The following is a 22,911-nucleotide window of genomic DNA, read 5'->3' as shown; positions in this document are numbered from 1 at the left end:
AATTCACAAGTTACTTTATATTTTACTGTTCCTCTCTTCCATAAAGTGGGATGTCTAGACTAGGTATAGTACACTTTTATTATAAGATTATGACCAGATTAACACTCAGTATAAACACAAACCTATTTGTGTTCACACTCTGAGAAAATAAGTCGAGGATGCTGCTTGTGAGCGAGAAGAGCGAGATCGTCCTTTGCATGTCACGTGATGCGCAGAATTAAAATCTAACAGCCTCATCTCTTGTGACGGTGAAAGCTGTGCATCTAAGCTCCCTAGCATTATTTAACAAACATTTGTTGATGTGTCGAGTATCGCGATAACAGTATGGCTGCTATTGAGGTCGAACCGTTTATCATAAACTCAATCTCTCCTTCCCTCCCTCCCTCACCCACTTCCCCATCCTTCACCTACTTCCTACTTGACAGACAAGCCCACGTGCGAGACACGCCCTACTGAAGCTGTCGGCGACTCCGGAGACGTCGCTCTCAGGTAGGCGGGGCTTGATTGAATCCCACAATCCCCTGACGGTACGCCTGAAAGGCGTGGCTTGCATGCAAAGGAACTGGGTCAGCGAGGCCAGCGAGCTTCGGCAAAGGTTGATAGGACGACAGGCGAGGACGCCGTGGGAAACGGAATATAATCGCACAGCCACATGGCGAAGACTAGTCATGCAAGGATTGTGTTGTGGCGATTGTGCTGGGGCTGATAAATGCTTCTCAGTCTGATCCGTCAGTGAAAGGGGTAGTAATCCGCGAGATCTGAGAGAAATTACCTGCGCTTTGTGGCCCATCGGGAAGTACCCGGCAGAGCGAGGTCTGTGCTGCAGCACCTGTTCCCTGTCGCCACCCGGCTTCTGGAGGCGACACCAGCGAGTTTGTAGTGTAGTGTACGTGTAGCACATCGTAAACTCTGAAAGTTTATGGCGCGGATGTCTCGCGCTTTATGACTTCCCAACAGTCAACACATGCGGGACTTTTTTTTTTAACACCTGTGTACTGGCTTACGTTTGTGTTCTTGTTATCGATTGTGACTTGACACTCATTGCCACGGACAATAAGAACAAACCCATAAAAAGGTAGGATTTTTTTTTTCACTTGTTTAATTTAATCACAAGAAATCTGCTGTACCTAACACTCACCAGATAACAAATCTCTCGCTAGATTGAAGACTAGTTTGAGGAATGAACATCAAGAATATGTTAGAGTAAGACAGGAAGAGAGCTCTGTGTACTGTAAAACAACGGGTGTGCTTTGCAATGAATTGTTGGTGATACCCGAGTTCTACCTTTCACTGGGAGACATTAAGCGATTTATTTCTGAAGACTGTGAGACTGTTCATTTTTAAAAGACGGGAATAAATGAGTCGATCGATGAGCTGATAAAAGTTGTGTGGACAGAGCAGTCGAAGACTTCAGTGCCAAACGGGAGTGACGTTGCAGGGGATTAGGAGATAATCCTGAGAGATGGCCCTTTGTCAGGAGAACATAACTCCTATGGTGAGCGGGGCTCGACCTTCCCCTACCTTCTTCGGTCACTACGGGACCGCCACGTACGGCCCCACCAGCCAGCCCCACAACGTCAACAACGGTGCCGTGGGGCACGGACAGTACGGTCAGGAGCATGCACACTACGCCCAATTTCAGGTGAGTCCCATCCCGGGTGTGGGTCCCTACCCGGATCTCTCGGGACAGTCGCAACAGCCTCAGAACGATGGTGCGGGTAGCCACCCGACCCACGGGCAGTGGCCGTCCGCGGCCTACCCGGGTGCCCCACCCCCTCGCCCGGCCCACGTGGCGCTGGACGAGTGGAGCCAGAGTTACCTGTTTCCCTCGGCCGCCACCGGAGCGACATCGACGACTCTTCATCATCAATCACCTTACTCCTACCATTACCGCACCTCTCAAGGCGGCTTAGACGAGTACGGAGGACACACCCCTGGGGTGGATTCCTCGCCCTCTACAGACAGCAACTCTCCCTCGGGAGGCGTTGGGGGACACGGTAACGGCGGGACTGGCACCAAACAGCTAAGACCTCCCTTCGAGTGGATGAAACCTGCTCACACCCAGCCTGCACCAGGTGAGTACCACTTACATCATTACAGCTCACCATGATTAGTTACCCCATGTACTCATGACTAAAGTCACTTGATGAGCAAGCAAAATGTCTTGTTGCTCGTCTTGTCACAACTCACTCCACTCAGGCAAATCATTCTATAGTAACCGCACAACACGCACACAATATATTAGTCAGCTTAATAAATGCTGTAAAATTTGTCTTAGATGTGAAGATTATCTATCTATCTAAGAAGATATCTACTGATCACCCCCTCAGCAATAAACCTATGCAATCTGACATTTGATAGCTATGATGATGACAATAAACTGACATTGTAAAGCTATGGGATGACAATGAACTGACATCACTTCTCCGCACCCCCATGGAGTTCTCTCTCATCCTCTCTTTATTGTTACACAGCGCTCTTTTACACAACAATAATTTTTAAAACGATTTTTCCCATTTGAAAATTCCACCTCCTTAAAGAAAAATATTGTGCTTTTCTGCAACTGTTAGATAATGACTGTTAACATCTTAAAAAAACCAAACAAAGAAACAAATCTTGTCATTCTTAACGACGGTTTGATTTTTGTGCTCTTATTGCATCTCACATTGGCTGATGTTAGTTTCATCTTGTGGTTGCTGATGGTGGGATTTTTAAAATGCTTTGATATGTATGCATGTCGAGATCGTACATTAATTTGCCATTCCAGTGATTAATAGTAAATACTTACTTCGCGAGAAAGGTCTAATGCCAACCAAGTAAATGCCTAGTAATTGGGAGAAACGTTTGTAAAACTGATTTATTTCCGTTGCCATCTGTTACTCGCACCTTAGGAATAATGAAAGGAAGTTGCAACTATAAAATTAATTTAATTAATTAAAATGATGCCTACTTCACATTGTAAATCCGCATCTAACATCACCGTAATTATGTGGAGCTCAAAATACTGTAACTCATACACATACCTAGTGCAAGGTATGACAGTTATCGAAATACTGTCAAAGATAACAGCAGCTAAGCTTAATATCTTTGTGTGTTTGTTTTTTAGCGCGTGCGTGCGTGTGCACTTCGGTTTTAGTGAAGTCTGCTAACATTTGGAGTATTGTAGAAGAAAGCGAGCGAGAAAACGATGTTAGACTTAAGGATCGACCAAGAGCGCTTTAAAACAAAAACAACAACAAAACAAAAAAAAAAACAAACAGCAACAACAACAACAACAACAACAAAAACCACACACACACACACAGTAGAATGTTCTTTTTATTCATAGGTCATAGGTCAGGGTAGACAAGCTCCCAGGTCTACATCGTCGCATGCCCGTTATTTATTAGCAGATAAATAACTTGACTGTTTGCTCTTGTTTGATGGAAATATATTCTTACTTTAGTTAATCTGAAAAGATGTACGACATTTATTGATTTCCAATCCTCTGTACAGTACAGCAACACTTGAACCTAGGTCCCAAAAACAGAGAGGGGAAAGTCAGACAATCATTGAAAACGAAAATTAAAATATGTCTGGAAACTAGCACTTGACGATGGTAGTGATTTATCAGGCAGACTTGGTGCCATAACTGCCTGGTCACGCCATTTTGGATGAGAAATATTAATTTTTTCCTGCATCGACTCGAGATGTCCACGCATGTAAACACAATCAGCAACAGTCTACCATCGGGAGCAATCAGATGATGCAGAAATTAGTTTTGCTGACGAAAGCATGTCTCGGTCCGTGCATTAACTGTGAATAAAGTTAAGGCTGCTGTTAATTAATGTTGTTAATTAAAATTATCTACGTGTTCGTGCAGCAACATTTTCTATTCATTTTAGTTTTAATCTGTGTAGTGCGCTGAGTGATAAAATCCACGAGGTTTTCAATTACGATTTTCTTTATAAGGAACGCTGTCTTCCGTTTCTGTCAGCTTTAACTGAGGTTTTCTTTTCTCTGTGAGTTGTTTTAAAAGTGCACGAGTCTTAAAATACATCTTGATATTTATCGATAGTTATAGATACTTCATGCACTTTTTTTTAATCTGCACCTGAGAGTAGATGCAATAAGAGTAGAAGAGTAGATATATCTTTGTATTGCAGTTGTCTTATTAAGTCTACTACAGGTGCAAATTTTTTACAAGCGAGGATTTTCTGCTTGGATTTGTTAACTGTTCAGTTTTTTTATTTTTTTCCCCTAAAAGAAATCAGACTAGATATTATAACGCTTTTTGTACATAGTGATACCAGATGACTGTAGTTCCTGAAATCAGTGAATAAAGAAGTCGCAGAACTCTATCCCCGAAATGCCCTCTGGGATAATTAAATAATAGTGCAATTAGTGTAGTATCCTAAGTCCTGTACAATGAATGAAGGTATCAAGCATGTAAAAATAATTAAACATAATGGACTGCGTTGGTATAAACATTTGGAACTGTGTGACCATGGCTCCCACTCACTCTACCCTCAGGTGTCTCTACCTGTGTTTACACAGACAAACAGGTGTCAAGACAGTGCAGTCAATATGGCGAACACAAAAGCCAACTTACAACAGCCTGAGCGGCGCGTGGATGATAACCCCGTTGTTGTTGTTGTTGTTGTTTTCGTAAGAGACCGGGCGCCGCGGCGCGCCAGCACTTATGGGAGTTAATTACCCTCATTACCCCGGAAGGTCATGGCACGTTCCGTTAGTACCGTGTGGTCAGCAGTCATCCAGGTAGCCCTGTCATCAAGATGTTAGCTAACTCAGGGGGACGACCTCGCCAGACTTCATCTGCAATGGGTTAGCGGACCCTGTGGTGGGCTACAGACAGTCTGTCTCCATCCAGTCCCTTCCTCTCCCATCATTGTCGGGTAGGCCTCTTGGCAAAGGTGATGGTGGGTGGTTGATGCCGGTGGCGATTGAGGTTCGGGTACAGGGTGGGGATAGAAGCCTTGGAGTTGGACGTAAGTTGGTTCGAATTGTACAACAGCTGTCAACTGCAATAAATTTTGGGTAACAGCACATAATAGCAACGATGGGGATGTCAACTATCATTTACTGTGAGGAAAGGAGGGCGTGTTTGCTAGGTAGTTTTTAATTGTTTTTAGACTGACAATTACTGGCTAATTTCGAATGTACTGTCCTCGCCGGGAGGAAGAAATAAAAGCACCCCAGCTGCATTCCAGTGCACTATAAAATGTTTCGCAAACACTCCGCCATTAGTCGGATCTACTTATGTATTCTACATCATTAGTCGCTTATCACTATACACAAGTCGGAACAATGTCGCTGACCATGAGTTTCCAGAAACATTTACAACAGGAAAAAGGCCGGAAACCTTTCCATAACTGTACTCTCTTTGTAAGGGCACTAGAATAGTTTACTGGTCCTAACCCCATTCCGGTTTTGTTCGTTTTTTTCTTTTTCTTTTTTTTTCTTCTTCTTTTTTTAATCACCAACTGCTGGACTATTTCCTGGCTTTACGTCCATGGAGTGCTCGCCCATATCAGGTTCGTACATCAACCTCTAACTACTGCCGACAGCAGCCGGCCATTTGCTTATGGAAATGAAGCAGAGCCCGGGCGCCATTACTGCTGGCCTCCCAGGATGCCCCGGTGCTTGTGGCCATATGGTTACAAAATGTAGAGAAATCAAAGCCTTCGTCAGCCATGAGGGTTGCAGCAGCAGTGGCCTGGTCTCAGTCGTACGAACATTCAAGTTCGATGCTGCATTAGGATGGCGAGGGACTGGGAGGCGATCAAGCAGACGAACAGACATACGCACGCCTGCATTCATCAACAAGACTAAACGAATGAACGAACAGATCGGCTTTCAGTCGCTGGCAAGTGTGTAACTAGATTTTCCAGCCGCGGACGTGCAATAATTACTGACAAATGTGATGGGATGCAAATGTTTCAAGAACATATAAACCGTCCTGAGGCAAATAACAAGTCTTCATGCACAGAGCTCTTAAGGGTTAGCTCAATCCTTCTACAGGCAAACGATTCGATATTGTAATCTTATTATTTATTGCTTCCTCTTCCAATATTATTTACATTAGAAATTACTACTATTTATTCAGTAACTTCATTACCTTAAAAATTACGATTTATTGAAACGTACTTCACAGAATAACCGACAACCCACGATGCACGGGACAACCCCGTGAACCCGAGTTCTCCGACGCGCGCATGCGCCAAAAAAAGATTTCTTTGTCAGAAACTATTTCAGCCATCAGTTATTTTTATTTCGACTTGGAGTCCGCTGTTAACCCAACAAATGGGGGCTAAAGAGTTGACCAAACCTTTTCACTGGACGGTTACAGACATTTTACCGATCTTGGTTAATCGTTCGCCTGATTAAGGATAGTAAGACAGGCTTTGACAGTGTTTCCTCTTCTTCAAATTTCTTGTTATTTTTAGTGTTTTTTTTTCCCTTCTTTTTCATGTCATTTTGTTTTGTTTTGTTTTGTTTTGTTTTCATTGGCTTTCAGCTTCTTCGTCGTTGATGCCAATATGGCTTTTCGTGATTTAAAAAAAATGCAGAAATCGGTTAATTGGTTAAAGAGCTTTGTGAGAGTGAAAAAAACAAATTGATAGTTGGACATCGCATCTCACTGCATTCCACACAGAAAATTGAGAATCTAGGACTGAGCACTACATCCCACTTCACAGACACTCTACCTTGCCCTACCGGGGGAAGGGACTAGCTCTCCCTCTTCTTTTTCTTTTATTTCTTGTAATGTCTTCGCATCTTGGTCGTGTTTGGTGTCTGCTGACTGCTGTTAATCTGTTGTTGTTGTTTGGTTGTTTTTTTTTGTTTTTTTTTGGGCTTGGTTTTTGTTTTTGTTTTTTTTTGTTTTGTTTTTTATTTGTTTTTTGTTTTTGTTTTTTTGTTGTGCTTCGCCTGCCACTGCTCTGAACTGTAACCCTGAGCCTGTGCCATGCTTATTCTTCTTCTTCATCGTCTAAAGCATCTAAAAGATTATCTCGACTCCTAGACTTTTTTTGCTGACTTAAATCATCACTACCCTGCATATGCTCTATTAACGGTCCATTTCCCTTGCAACATTCTTCCCGCTGGCTTAGATTGTGGATCTTCGTGGATTATCTCTCGTCTACGCCCCCTGCCACCTACTTCATCTATTTTCTTCACTGCCACTGAGTTGATGTAACCCCAGTGACAGTCATACGTGCCATATACAATTGTGCTCGTTATTATTGTTTGTACCCGTTTAAAGGTCAGCTTTGCGGCGGCCACAAGCTCGTGACGATTGTGTGTATGAGAGAGAGAGAGAAGAAATGAAAGAGAGAGAGAAAGCAGTAAAAGTTTGGTGTCCTGTTCGCACTCGGTTTGTTTACTAAGACTAAATGCGATGGCATCACTGGCACTCACTCTAACAAAAGTAAAATCTTTATCTGTCGGCCCTGTGGGTACCCGCCATTCAAGCAGCCGGACAGTCGTGTGGCCTGCGGGCTGTGGTCAGCCGAGTGCTGAGAGTCATCTGCAACGATCGGGTGTCAGAGAACATGTCGGGTCAAAGTTTAGAAGTCACAGATCAAAAGGTGGTGATAGGGTCCTCTGCTCCCTCTTCTCTCACAGTCCCCAGAGGTTTCGTTTCATTTTTCTCAGTAGACTCTAGACAGCACAGCGAACTATGGGAGCCGAGTGTTGACATCTCTTGACTTGCTAGTAGACTGCAGGCTCATGACCCCAGGACCACTTGTATTAGGTCACCATACTACACGTGTAACGGAAACCCAGCTTTCTCAACGAAATGACGCAGCTACCCTCTTCTGCCCAATAGTTTTTATTTATTTATTTATTTATTTATTTATTTTTATTTGTCTTTATTGTATTGTTCAGGTAATATATTCTACAATAGTTGTTTGGTCAAGTATCGGTCTGTCGCTTGGGAGGGAGATATCAAAGACCGCACTCTAGTGAAGCACTGCTTTTTATTTGTAGTCTACATCAAAGATAAGCACTAAGAACATGAATTCAATTTGTGAATTGGTCAGGAAACATTTTTTTCTTGTTAACCCGTTTTTCATTTAATTCCCGTTTACAATATAAGTAATATAATTATTCACAATTCCGCCGACAGTTTATTTCACGAATGTTTCGACGAAAGTGATCATTCTAGAACAATTTTTTGTGTTAAAGGCCATGGAATTTTTAGTCAGGCTTCACAGTCAAGGCCCCGATATGACTGAATCGTCTCATCAATACTGATTAAATATCAAAACAAAACCCTGCCTTCAAAATATTTCTATATTTGTTATTCTCAATATTCTTCTTCTATTATATATCTGACAACCGCTTAGGTTTTTTAGTTGCTTTTTTAAAAAAAAAGAAAAAAGAAAAAAAGAAGATATGAGTACATGTAGTCGTTTTCCGACATAGACTCCTTGGTGCAGATAACATTGAATTTGATGTCAAGCTGGCGGACTGGTGGACACGTGGGTAACTTGCTGACAGTTTGACCACCAGTTGCAATGTCACACTTCACGCCTCACCGGACTGCCTGCGGACTTCAAAGATTGGAACCCTGGGGAACATGGGCACTGGAGCCGCCAAACCCTCGCTTGTGTCCCTCCTACAATTGTGGCTGAACTAAAGGGTTGGGTGCTGACAACGATTAGCAGGCAGGACATGACTGGGGTGGTCTTGGTCCCGGGTTTCCCCAAATAGTAACTGCTCTCGTCTCTCAGGAGACTCACAGACAAGACTAAGACACCAGGTAACTCTGTGGGTCATGGAGCAAACAACCAGCAGGTAATGGGTGTCCACATCACTAGCACAGATGAGATAAGCTGTCTACCTCGAGTAGAGATCGATGTGATTGACTGGGTGTTGACTCTTATCAGCATCTGCGTGTCACATCTTGTTCACTTGTCGATCTGTTTGGATGCAGTCTGTTTGTGATGACCTTTGACCCCAGTCTCATCCATTCAGTGTAAAACCCTCACAGACAACGAAAAGATTAACAAAACCAAACACGCTGATGTGTTTTTTCTCAACACAGAGATTGTATAGAGCAACATTACTTTGGAACACAGAGTTAAAGCCTTTTTAAAGTCTTTTTCTTCTTTGCTTTAAGGTCTTTGATTTGTTTTTTACCGTTTTCTCTGACTGGAAAGAAATTTTCAGAAATCTGTTTTCAAAAAGAGGGAGCAGGGATGCAGAGTTTTATGACAGGACATCTCCAATTAAGTTTTGCATGACTGTTCTATAAATTAAATCAACATGTAGCCCATCCTGCATCCGCACGAAGACTTGCGTTTCAACCCTCACGAGAGCTCATCGAGGTCAAGACGATTCTCCTGATCACGTGACCAACCATTACGCCTGAAAGCACACGACCCTGCAAAATCCACTACTTGTTCGGCAATATTTTGATGACGACGGCTTGTTCTTTTGAAATATTGCGCGAATCATATATCAGCGCTCTTCCTTTCATCTCGCTATCACCGCAAATGACCCCCCCTCCCCTCCCGATTTCTTTCATGGCTTTATTGCCACACAGCTTGCACGAGAGAGCGGCTGTACTGGATAGCCGCATAATAAACGTGTTTTATAGAGCCATGGCCTAAGACTAGGATTTAGATGTTCGCTGAACAGCTCGCAATTGCTCCCAAATTTACAAGGCCTACTACAATCCCCGCCAGGTATAAAACTTTGCAAAGCCAAACCTTTTCTTCAGTCCATTTCCCTACCGTCGTTTCGGAAGTCGGGAGGAAAAAATCTCCGTGTGCAAGGTGTGTGCAGGGAGGAGAGCGGATTTCCGAAAGGGTCGACCGTGTGTGTGTTATGGTTATCATGTCAGATGAGCGTGGAGTTTGAGTGGAGCTGGAGTTCTGTTTGGATGTACGACAGTTGTTTACGTGTTTGCTCGTCCAACTCACGTAACGGCATGAAGACGTCTTCAAAGTCCAGACCAGAGATGCGACTACGACAGTTACATGTTTCTTGTTGCATTCTGAGCTGCGGAGTGTTTCTTGTGAGATGTGATTTTCCACAAACGAACAGTGGAGTGCCGAGACTTGGGGGCTGTGGCTCTTCGCTGCCACCTGCAGGTAGGAGGGGAGGTGTCCACTGGAGTGCACATCGTGTAAGGTCTCCTGATGTCTTATCTACAGCGTTCCTCGAGGTCGGCGAATATTAAAAAAAAAAAAGTATTCAGACGGATAACAGCTACACCTGAACCACGTGTTCTTCAATCTTTTAAGAGCGCCCCCGCTCAGCCATGCCGTGGTCGCATTTGGAGGAGGCGATAATTCTGAAACAGACCATTTCGGTAAGATGTGATTAATTAAGGACATGTCTTCTAAATCTTAATTAGTTTAAGAACATTTTTTTTACAAGAAGAATTCTTAATGTATTTCCTGAATAAAAGAAAAGGTCGTTCATTTTACAAACATCTTTAATCGCTGTGCGTTGTGCAGTACAATAGATTATCCCCCTGTGCCTCACCTGCAAACTCCTAACCTCCCCGAAAAAGAATTACTAACACGTTGGGTGAGGCCCAGGACGTAGCTACAGCAGCCATCACGTAAACTAGTCAGACAGTGTGAACATTGTGGGTTGTCTCCCCGGCCGTGACCTATCCACAATCGTGTGTTAAGTACGGTAGGGTCACGCCGCCAACCTGTTGTCCCCTCGACTTCACAGTCTGTTGTCGGGCATCCAACATTTGTAAATATCCAGAAATACTGGGAGCAGATCCTGGGTACTTTATACCCACGGTTGTAAGTAACACTCCCGATATTATTCATCCGTCCGTCCAGCTAACGCGTATATATATATATATGTGTGTTTGATTGATTGAATTCCTTACCTTGATTCTTCTCCTCTGTTTACGAAAACATAAAACATACTGTATCGCGACTTGCTGGTTATCCGAATATTACCTCGCGATATAACGAAAGCAAAAAACAAACAAAAAACAAACAAACAAACAAAAAAACACACACAAAAAAAAACCAAAAAAAAAGAAACAAACAAACAAAACAAAAAACCAAAAAACAAAAAAAAAAACAACAACAACAACAACAACAAAAAACAAAACAAAAACAAGGAAGTTTAAAAAATAAAATAAAAATAAAAACAGATATCTAAAGAAAACAATATTTACATCAAGCCTTACGCAAAACCTTAACGATCTTACAATAATTAGTAATAGCATTGTTATTGTTACAATTGCGAACAGATTTGTTTACAAACTCGTTTGCTAGTTTCTTCAGAATTTGTTGGAACACAGGAAAGGAGATCTGAGGTATGATGACCCCACAGTGTGTATATATATATGTAGAGGGGGCTACTGGTGTGGAACACAGCCCCTTATCAGTTGTAACCGCACCCAGAGGTGCAGTGGTTGTGCACCACCCTGGTGCTGTCTGATATATTAAATGTGCGACTGCCGGCCCCGGATGGCTTTGTTTTCACACCCGGATATCAAAGACAGCTTTGTGCCCGTCACCTGAGGACGGCGACATGAAAGCGAGGGTCTGGCGGCGAGGAGCGAGCGGTGCAAAACGTTTTCAGCCAATCCTAGCAACCATGGCCAGCCAGCGCTCGGGCGTTGTGAGGGTTTAACACGACATCAACCAGGCGGCTGCCAATCATCGGCCACAAGCCCGGGTGGCAGCGTCGCCATCAAAAGAGAAGCAAGTGACGCGCTCTCGCGTGCAAGTGACGACGCGAACTCCGCGAAGCTGCGGAAAGGTGTTCAGCCATCTGTCACCTGGCGAATAACATGGACTTGCACTTCAGTTCTTCTTACCTCTAGTCAGTCCATCGCTCCTCTCCATCTTTTAGTCTAGGATGCATGCTGACCACGGCTAGAAATCCACAACCTTTTATCGTTCGTGTCTTTGGTTCGTTCACTGTATGAGAGAAAGACAAAACAAAAACGGATACCTCCGTTTTTGTTTTGTCTTTCTCTCATACAGTAGTGCAGTCTTTTTATTTGTTTGGTAGTCTTCTGAATTTACTGCCTAGCAAATCACCAAAGCAGTGAGCAACATCGAGGTGACAATAATGACAACACGTACAACCAGACACGTAGCCAGACAACCTGAAGGTGAAGTTGATTGTTGGTCTCGAGCAAAGAATTTGCCAAGTGCAGTAGTTTGCCGGAGACTTCACAACCCTTAGGCTATGACGCGGGAGATTTTTTTGTTGTTTTGTTTGTTTGTTTTTGTTTTTGCTCCAGCACTTCGTTAACCCTTTAGGTACGATAGGCCACGATTTTGCTTTGCCGGAGAAGCACGGGAAAGGCAATTTTCAGTAATTTTATTGCAAAGTTCAGGGCTTCTGCTTACGCAAAAAATTGCGTACAGTACGCATTAAAAGTTCGGAGGACCCCTTCAATTTTCGTCAATGGGGTTCCCTGGGACCCCTTCAAATTTGGGCGAAAAACAGATATAAAGTTGGGTAAGTATAGTGTCTGACATCGTAGCCCAACCTATTGTTGTCGTCTGCTACAAGGTGAGAGTAACTTCCCTTTCACTGAGTTTTTTTTTTCCTTACCGGGAAGAGTTCCATCAACCTATTTTCAAGATGTCATTGACAGCATAGTTAAAATCATCGTCTCAGAAACGGAAAGAAAGTGAGCACCACAAGTACAGTGAGCATAAGCTCATCACAGATGCTTGCACACTCTTCATGGCACAGAAATCTCGCCGTTTCTGACTAGACATTACAGTGCTTTGTGTGGCTGAAAGGCAGTTGAGCAAGGTACTTGATTTTTTTTTTTTTTGGGGGGGGGGTTCAGCTTAGTAAAGGGACCCCTTACAGTTAGCCTGGGACCCCTTAGAAATCTGAAGAAGGGGTCCCTGGGACCCCAAAGAATTTAGCCTTAGCAGAAGCCCTGAAGTTCAAACTTTTCTCCTTTCCAAAGAATGTATAGGTTTCTTGGTTTTCATGTTTACCTGAGAGCAATAATAATAATAATTTATTAACCAACTGACCTCTTTACAGTCTTCAGTTATTAGCCAGTCTTTGTAATACTTATACATTTATGCAGTCCTCAGAGGGTTAAGGAACTGCATCTTGACTATTAATAATTCCAACTACAAAAATATTATAAACAAGATGAACAGTTGAAAGTTTGAGAAGTGGATTTCTACTCTGTACAAAGTGTTCTGGGGGATAAAACGATTACTTGAAAAACACCTTGTTTACCTGTGTCGGGTGTTGCAGATGGCCAGCTTGGTATCCAGGAAATAAAAAATTAAGGACATAACGCGTTTTCAGTTCTCTGGAAAGTACTTATTTCCAACATCCACCGAGATTCACATATCTGTTATATTTTAGTGTTGTTGTTTTCTCGGGTGGGCTCCAGATTGTTCAGGGTGGCATCAATGACCACTGATCAGTACACAGTTCGCTTCGACCTCGGGCTAGCCTCTCTCTTATCTTCTGTTTAAAACACCGCTGATGTCACATAAATATTGTACATCAAACGCCAACTTCTCCTAAAAAATACAGAAAGCTAAATCTGTAGCAGGAAAAGGAAATCAACTAGAAAAAGTTCAAAGGAATGTTTGATGTCTGAAGTGGCTTGAGTCTTCTTTTAATAATAAAAATGTTTATTAGTTTTAATAACTAAAGAATACATCTAGGCGTGTAATACTAATAAAATAAACAAAAAAAAAATACAAACCTGTTTTTGAAAGAATTATCAATGAGTGTATTATTTTTGTGGATTTTTTTCCTAGTCTTTGGCGATTTCAAAACATTCAAAGCATGAGTATTTTATAATTCAGGAATCCGTATATTATATAATTCAGGAATCCGTATTATATTATATAATACTGATATCAGTAGTGGATAATACATTTGTTGATATTTTACAGGGCTTCTGCTTACGCAAAAACTTGCGTACAGTACGCATTAAAAGTTCGGAGGACCCCTTCAATTTTCGTCAATGGGGTCCCATTCAAATTTGGGCGAAGAACAGGGACCCTTAAAAATCTGAAGAAGGGGTCCCTGGGACCCCAAAGAATGTAGCCTTAGCAGAAGCCCTGTTTTAGTTTTGCACGAGCTTTGCCCGTTTTTAGAATGTGCTCCTTTCTGAGGGAAGAGGGGACGAGAGTAGATTACCCCCCCTCCCCATCCTATACTTTTTATTCACTTTATCTAGTATCCGTTAGGGAATAACATACAAGCGACAGCTTTGATATCCAGCTACCTGCAACTTCTCACCATTGCAACAAAGAGCACGAATTTATTGTGGGTGCTGACAAATGTGTCCAATAAACTCTGACCTGGAGCCCAGGTAAAGGAGCGACATCGGGACAGACGTTTCCTACTAACCCTGATCACGTGGTAGAAGTAAATATTGTCCTCCTGTTATAGTTGTACTAGTCATTGTACCACACGTACCCTGATTACAGACTTGTAGCCATTCATACAGTAATAGTAGTAATGATAACGATGATAAAAACAACAACGACGACGACGATGATGATGATGACGACGACGACGACGACGACGATGATGATGATGATGTGGAGGGCGGGGATCAACAACAGCAAATGACCATTGTATACAGTTTAAAGCAACCCTAAGGGTCAATATTCCTGTTGCTGCCACTAGTGACAGTGAGACATCGGGTGCACGCGTACCCAGGTGCTCGAACCCTCGCCTCGTCTTTACCTGAGTGCAGCAGGTGTCACTGAACTACACTGTCGGCTGTTGGACATAAACTGCTGCTATTCTGGCTTAACGATCCGATTGCTGTCTATTCGTGATACTTGTAAAAATGTCGGTGAGATTCACTCAGGAGACGGGTATTTGGGGTGAAAGTGCAGTGGACATTAGACCATCAAATTAAAAAAAGAAAAAGAAAATGAATGAACAGCTACACCATTGATAATACGGGTACACGCTGTTTATCCCTTGCCCTTCCACCCCTTCCCTGCTCTTGTCATACACATATATCAAAGCAGGAAATGTTTACTGTTCCCACCCTCTACACACACACCCGTCACACACACACAAGTCACACACACACGTCACACAAACACACCCGTCACACACACACCTGTCACACACACTACTAAAGCAGGGAATATTTACCCACCTGTGGTGTCGTTTACACAACATGACCTTTGCCCTGGATCATTGTATTTTTTTCCTAAACAAATTTTTTACACGACTTCTGACGATTACTATTGATACATTTATGGCAACTAACAGAGGGATTAGTTGTGTACTTATTTAAGGTAGTATTGATATTTTCTTTCCTTCCTTCCTTCCTTTCTTTTTGATAAGGTTAATCACTAATTTTTGTTAGAATATTCGTGGTGAGGATGGCTGATAACAGGGTAATATCTTTTCATAATTGGCCGGGGAAAACTATTCTCGAGATTAAATGATGTTGAAAATATGGCTTTCTCCGTGTCTCATCCTTATTTCTCTTAAAAACACTTCATTCGGGAATCTGCTTTTTCCCTCGTGATTCCAGCGATTACAGGACTTTTTTTTTTTTGTTTTTAATACCTTCTTCAAGTCCACACTCGAGAAGCATTGTACTTCTCGTGTTAAATAATAACGAAGTCGGTTTTAACCGAGCTACTTTGTCAACCTCGTGACAACCGTCCTCTTCTTCACCAATTATCGCCACGTCGCTAACGACGTGCTGGCTACGTGAAGCTGGAGGTCCTACTCCAAGTGGTGGCCCGTATGCCGGAGGCCGTAACTGTCGGAGGGCGCTTTCCCTCCCGCAAGCAGGTAAATTATGGGCCCACCGCCCAACTTCAAAGGCAGCAGAAATGGAACGGCAAAGTTGTTGCGCGTTTGGTCTGTAGGCTCCCAAAGGACCGTAGAGTGGTCCCGCCATGACACGTTGACAGGATGTGAGTCTGGCGGTTGTTTAGGCCGGTAACATGCACTGATGAATTTCGGCGAGCCGTTTGAACTGCACTTTTTTCCAAACATCGTGGCCGGCCATTAACTGCTAAATGAAGTGGCGATAATCTTTTTTGGGGGACCTTGCGGCTGGCGGTGTGTTTGACTACCAGACTGTTTGATGGCCACTGGCATGTTCTGTGTTGCACAATCGGTCTATATAAATGTTAGAAATGACTTTTTAGAATGACGTGTTAAGTGAGAGTGACAAATAAATTGTGTGGATATTTTTTTTCTTTCCGTACAACACTGAATTAAGAGTGAATTTAACAACGATTTTAACCCCTCAGCAAAGTCTCTTTTTTTTTCTGTCGGTGAAAACGGTTTGGAGGTTATTGGATTGGCTTGCCATAGGTGTAATGTAGTGTGCACTTTCTGAATATTGCTTATCAGCAAAAATGTCATGATGTGCACAATGTGTTTAAGAAAATAGTCTCTTTGGTGACTGAGGACCACATTCCAGGCCTTCAGAACTGGGTTTATCTTGACCTTTTGAAGTATCTTTCAAACGGCGCCTTTACCTTTATGTAAGTGTCTCACAGTGAAGATCAAAGAGATTCGATGGATGAGTTCAGCAGGACAGTAGGCCGAGGTAATAATGAAATCATGTTATCTGGAATGGCCTGCGCGCTGACAAACCCTCTTGTTAATAAATATGACAGTCTATTTCATGTCTTTTGTCTCTAAAACTTTTCTTATCCTTATTATCCAGAACATCTCTCCTCCTGACTTCGTCATTTGCGTGAGCACATACACACAGGCTGCGCCTACAAAGACAAACATGATAGAAAAAAAATTACGGAGGGATTAAAGTAGCGTTAAGGGACATAAACGATGTTAAAAGTTTACGACTTACCTCCCTTTCTTTGTGGAAAAAATAGTTAAGCATGAGACAGCTAATGATGCAAGCAATCTGTTCACCGATAAAGGATATCGATGATTTAACTTCAGCAAAGATCACCCATACGCACCTTTTTAAAAAGTCATTTTAAACAGTTAGATTTAAACAATCATCGTCACACATTGTCACACACCATCAAATTTCGTAAATATGCGAATAAATTGTGGCACAAAATAAGATTACTTCCAAGTCCTCGGACAAGGAAGATAACAAAAGAAAAAGCGACATAGGAATTATTGAGGAAAAAGAAAGAAAATGTAAGAGCTCAAGTCAAGCAAAACACACTGAGCACAGGCAAAGCTACACTAAAAGGTCCTGGATTCAGATCTCATCTCGGGACACTCTGTGAGTGACACCTGGCCGTCGGGGTTCCTTCCCTAACTCCAGCGAGTTCAAAGGTTAAAAGGAAAAAAGAGGATCACTTGATTGTTATTGCAATGTCTCGACACAAACATACTCAGATCTTTTAAAGAGGAGGCGAGTTTAATTCCTTCTGCCAGATGACACTGTTGTTTTTATTTATTTTTTTTGTAACTGTGAGTTAGCTACTTTATCCAGATTTGTGTCCATGCCCACCTGATGTCCAGGCCCGTTGTACTTATCCTCCGTCGCTCGTCACATGGTTGCCTACTGTCACGTCACCGTCCGTCACATACGTCACGGGCCACGCTCTTGTACTGATGCCGTGACGTCACTCTATTTGCAGGCAAGACGCGGACGAAGGACAAGTACCGCGTTGTGTACTCAGACCACCAGCGCCTGGAGCTGGAGAAGGAGTTCCACTTCTCTCGCTACATCACCATCAGACGCAAGGCCGAGATCGCACAGCAGCTCGCCCTCAGTGAGAGACAGGTACACCCGGCCAGCCACCCGTGTACCCCGGGCCCTACCCCAGCTCCAGTCTTGTTTCTCTCTCCACCCTCATCTAGCGCTCCATCCATTCCACTTGTAAACACATTTGCATACACGTGCAGACTAGAGAAACTCTTTCTCCATCATCTTCTTTTCTTCACTATATCTGAGAGACAGCTCCTGTGTGTGTGTGAGTGTGTGCGTGGTAGAAAGAGTGTCAGTGTGTGTGTGAGTGCGTGTGCACGGGGTGGTGGTGTACGTGACGTGGCTGATTGTGTAACCTGATCGTCTGCCCCCTACCAAGTTTTTTTTTAACTGCATGGCTTTCGCTGCATCCCGCACACATGTGAACGAGTCTTCGTAGTCATCTGTCCCATCATGCATTGCTGCCCAGTATCTCTTACAAGGCCGTCTACTCATGCGCCGTAATCCGAGCATAGACTCCCTACGTGTTCACTACGTTTACCGGACATATCACGTGTCCACAGCCACCCAACCATCCAACCGTCAAACTACCCAGCCCGTGTCTCGTGAACTTATTTGTTTTCCCACGTGTACCAATCAATACAAGTCAGGGACACCTACCTCTTTATTTAAAAACTCATTTTGTTTTCTGCCTTTGTCGGTGCAAGGACAAGGGACATGCGAGTTCCTCCTACACGTTGGTCTGTCGCCTCCTCATCAGGTGGCTTCTATAGTCAAGGCATGTCGCTTTCAGGTTCACTGTTAACCCGGCCAAACAACAAAAACCTGCTTTTAGGGGCCAAGAATATTTTTTAAAAATTACCATTGCAACAAGTCTTCTAGTAAACAATCTTTGTTGCTATGTTTCCACAATATAATCTATAAAAAGAAACTGTTAAATCAGCTGAAACTTTTTTTTAATTCTTCTAGCATTTGTAGGAGTCGGTTTAGAATCCAGAATACACTTAGCCAGAAACTATTTCTCTTTTTGTCTAGAAATAAATATATATTGCATGCCTTAGCTGATTAAAAAATAAATAAATAAAATGGATGAGCATTAAGAGTAGCGCTTGTAATCTGAGACCATCAGGACAGCAGGCCATGGGTTCACAGACCTTTATTTTTCTCGACATGTGACGCTTATTTACACGGTTTCTTTCTCGTATCTCATCATTTCCCTTTTCATTCACCAAAGTCCTCTGTACCCTTATCTTCTCCATTATCCTACCTTCTCTCATACACACAGGATAATATTCGCTGTGATGTAGAAGCACTTTCCTTCCTCTCGAACCAACAGCCGGCAAGTTTCGAGAATTTTAATTCTATTTTTCTGCCTCCCCCGCAGGTGAAAATCTGGTTCCAGAACAGACGTGCGAAGGAACGGAAGCAGAACAAGAAGCGCGAGGAAGCCATGCGGAACGGCACCGGCGTGCCCAAACTAGAGCCTCTCGACTCTCCCCCGCCCATCACCGCCTCGCACCACCCGCACAGCCACGCCCACTCTCCAAACATGGGCATGGGCATGAGTCAGCACCATCACCACCAGCAGCAGCAGCCGCCGCAGCACCATGCCATGTCGATGGCCCCAGTGCCAGGGGAGGGCGGACTGGCCCACCCTCAGCTCCACTCGCCGGTGCCCTCGTCACATCACTACGCTCCGCAGAGAATCAGTCCTCTCCCCAACCAAGGGGTGGGGCCTCACGACAACTTGCCCCAGACAGCCACTCCCACGGGTCCTCCCATACAGACATCCGTTTCTGTCAACTGTTCAACGATTCCGCATCGCTCCCAGAATGTACCTACACCTCTGTACGATAAGAAGCCAGACATGGCGTAGAACCCCCGCGGGGGTCTTTTAAAAGAGTTTATATCTCCCTCTGAAAAGAGAAACTTTTCTTTGCTTTTAGTGACAGACAGGTGGGGGTAGTTGGCGGTAACCTTCTGCAATTAAGATGGAGAAAGCTGCATGGGTGTCATTCCACACGGAGTTTTTTCATGGGAGGGACCGAGCAATACAAATTCCTTGAACCTTCATTCCTTTCAGATTACACTTCCTTCTTGAGTCATGCCGCGCACTTGTCGATGTAGTTATTTAAATAATTTATCTCTAAGTGTTCATTGATTACTCAATCATTCTCTGTTTGGAGGATTTTCTTTACAATTTCTTCCTCCTACAAGTCAATCGCTTAAATATTCTTTTGGTACAGGATTGTAAATATGTATTTGTATGTGCAAGATGTTTACTTGGATCTAGTCGTATGCAAGGTTTTTTTCCTCTTTTTTCTCTCCTTTTTTTCCCCCATGATTCTGTTTCGCAGGTTTGGGACTGACCTGTCATCAATAATCAAAACACTAAACTTTTATTTTCCCCTCCCACCAGGAGTCTTTTGTGTCGAGGATTTTTAAAAATATTAATTCCTTCATTCTACGATTAAACATTTCGGAAACATATTTCTCCTCTGTTCTTAAAGAGTGGATTTCGATTCTTCTTCCTGTGTAAATCGAGGGATGTGTCTCTGAATGACATCGACATCTTCAGCCGCCTACATCGGGATACGACTCTGTGTTAGTGTCTGTGATGACGAAAGTAATTTTGTTTGTTTGTTTGTTTCATCTGAGGAAAATGTGTTATTGCTTTCTGGACGAATTATTCTTTCGTGAACGCATTGTGTACAGCTAAATTATGTTTTTAATGAGTGAGTGAGACTAGATGTAGATATGGAGACATGAACAGTCTTTACTAAAGCATTCAAAACACCAGGTGTTCAGACAACAACAAATATTTCTCAGCACCTTGATCCTCGCACCTTGTTTGTACATACCAAGGACTGTTTACAGAGTGTTGTAAGAGACAGTAGTGAGAGACTAGTTTTGAAAACAATCGCTCCTCCTTCTGTGTTTAGTCCATTTGAAAATAAGTGTTGGAGAACTCTTTTCCTTTCTGTTGTTAATTTGTGATCATTATCTGTAAAGACATCACAAGACCTCCATAGTTTTGTCTGTTGGTGTATTAATTAAAACACTTGTCGATGTTCGCTCCTCAACACACACTGAGTGTCTCAAGAAGTAGTCCATGCTTCCATCGACCAACACATTTATAATCCAGTGATTGATAAAATATGATTGTTACCATCAAGGGAGAGATATAAACAGGATTAATTTCACTTGGTTATTATATTTGTTGTCAGACTTAAGGCTTTGGACGGCGCAGTGGCTTCAGACTAAAAACATTTCATTGTTTTCTACATTACCCAAGATGCGCTTGTTGGACTCACGGAATAAAGTTTTGTCTAATCACTGACTTCTTTCCTTTCGTGTGGCTTCAGTTACACACTTGCATCCCGCCACCTCCGGAGGGACAGATGGCATGCCACATCTACCTACCTCCATCACACGACTTCTTTTTTAGGGCAGTAAACAGTTTCACAGACAGGTGGGTAGGCAGATACATAGATAGATAGATGACAGGTAGAGAGGTATACAGGTAGGCTTACAGGTAGACATAACAACGTAGATACAAGTAGACAGAAATGCAGGCAGAGACAGGTTTTCCAGTCTTCAACGGAAACGTTTCAAATTTACAATTGTTTACGAATACGAATGGCCCTTGCACAACCAGAATATTTCTCATAACACAATTTTTCTTGATTAGAGGATATCTGTGAAGACATGAATACAATTTTTGTGAGAGTGCGACACATGAAATTTAAGAAGTAAAAAAAAAATACAAAAAAAACAAAAAACAAACCCACTTTCAGGACACAGTTGAAGTCGTTTCTCCTGATAAGCAAGGTTGAATATGACAAGGTTATTGTCGGAATCAGGTGCTAGAATGCTGGCAGATTTACAGCGGCCCTTTAAACAATCTTGAAAAAAAAAAACTGCACCATGTACAAGGGCGGGGAAGGGTGTCAATGAGAGGTACAGCGAGAGCTGAGCGCTACTGAGTTCTAAACTGAATCTTAGAGCTTTTTTCTGTTTGTTTTTTTGTTTTTTATTTTTTGTCTTTTTTTTCGTTTTTGTTTTTGTTTTGGGTCTTTTTGGTTTTGTTTTGTTTGTTTTGTTTTTGTGTTGTTTTTTTTAGAAAAACTCACAGGTGGCAGCTGCACTAGTGTCTTGTCGTGGACCTGAACAGACTAAACTTCAATGATGCCAGTGTAGTTGTTCAGGCGCTTGCATGGAAAACTTGTAGCCTGTCGCTGACTTTTTGACAACCGCTCAGTCCTGTCATTCTGGCCATTACTTCCGGTCTGTTGTAGAAGATGGACAATGAAGGAGAAAATACCGCGACATTTTCTAGCCATCCTCTCACGGTTACGAGAAAGCTCTTTATCTGCCACATAGCTTATGTGCTTTATATAGTTTTATATATATATATAGAATGTGAGCAGGAATTTCTGAGGTCACTGACACGGCAAGGCCTAAGTCGCCATAAACAGTCAAATTTACCGTTAGGGGTGATGGAGGTCTTGAGGTCAGTGGGTTCTATGAATTTTTTCATTAAGTTTTGTTTTGTTTGTTTAGTTGTTTTTTGTTTTTGCTTGTTGTTTGTTTGTTTGTTTGTTTTTGTTTTTGTTTTTTTTTTGGTAGGGATATTTTTTATTTATTTTGCAGGAAAAATTGAGCTTTTGTGCTAAGTTTATCACAGGAAGGAATACACAGGCATCCTTCATGCAAACATTTGATTGTTGTTTTCTAATATGTGTATAAGCGAGACAAGGCAGCCGTTGTTTGGTCATGTATACTGGCTTCGAAATCCACGCTAAGCTGTCATATTGTACAGATTTTGTGGCAATAATTCCTTTCCGGTTTGACATGTGCAAAATTACTGATGCGTGTTGACATGTTTGCATTTTTCTAAGATTCATTCTGTTTATTTCTCCACTTATGTTGATGTGGGTAAGGGTGGGATGGAAGGGTGAGTGAGTGAGTGCGAGCAGTGACACCTGTTTGTAATTAACAAGGAAGTTAACGGTAATAAAAGATAAAGTGGATGACAGTAGCTTGTTGGTGTGTTTTAATGTCCTATACAGTTTACGGTTGGAAGAATGAACAAGCAAGAGGATGGGGTGGGTAATGGGCACAATTGTAAGGCAAGCATATGTATAGTCATATGATTTCCATTTTTTCTTATCTTTGAAATTACATCAAGATGTGATTGAGTAGAGACTGAGACACACTCGGTATGCGAACTACAGCTGACAGGAAAAGGCAATGAGCATTTCACAATAATTGGAAAAAAATGTCTACCC

General features: G+C 42.6%; 1 protein-coding gene across 1 annotated transcript; it reads left to right on the top strand.

The window, feature by feature from the left end:
- The first annotated feature begins 643 nt into the window (after window positions 1-643).
- LOC112559425 (homeobox protein CDX-4-like) lies at window positions 644-19,500 on the top strand. The gene is made up of 3 exons (XM_025230676.1): window positions 644-2,075; window positions 17,550-17,695; window positions 19,005-19,500. Exons 1-3 carry the CDS (start codon window positions 1,463-1,465, stop codon window positions 19,494-19,496), a joined length of 1,251 nt encoding a protein of 416 aa, XP_025086461.1. The 5' UTR covers window positions 644-1,462; the 3' UTR covers window positions 19,497-19,500.
- The last annotated feature ends 3,411 nt before the right edge of the window (window positions 19,501-22,911 follow it).

Source organism: Pomacea canaliculata, linkage group LG3 (assembly GCF_003073045.1).
Source record: "Pomacea canaliculata isolate SZHN2017 linkage group LG3, ASM307304v1, whole genome shotgun sequence".
Lineage (NCBI taxonomy): Eukaryota > Metazoa > Mollusca > Gastropoda > Architaenioglossa > Ampullariidae > Pomacea > Pomacea canaliculata.
This window is presented reverse-complemented; position numbering and strand designations above follow the sequence as displayed.

Coding starts and splice junctions, on each gene's coding strand:
- LOC112559425 (XM_025230676.1), top strand. CDS start 1,463: ATGGCCCTTTGTCAGGAGAACATAACTCCTATGGTGAGCGGGGCTCGA. Junction 2,076..17,549: donor TCACACCCAGCCTGCACCAG/GTGAGTACCACT, acceptor CTCTATTTGCAG/GCAAGACGCGGACGAAGGAC. Junction 17,696..19,004: donor TCGCCCTCAGTGAGAGACAG/GTACACCCGGCC, acceptor CCTCCCCCGCAG/GTGAAAATCTGGTTCCAGAA.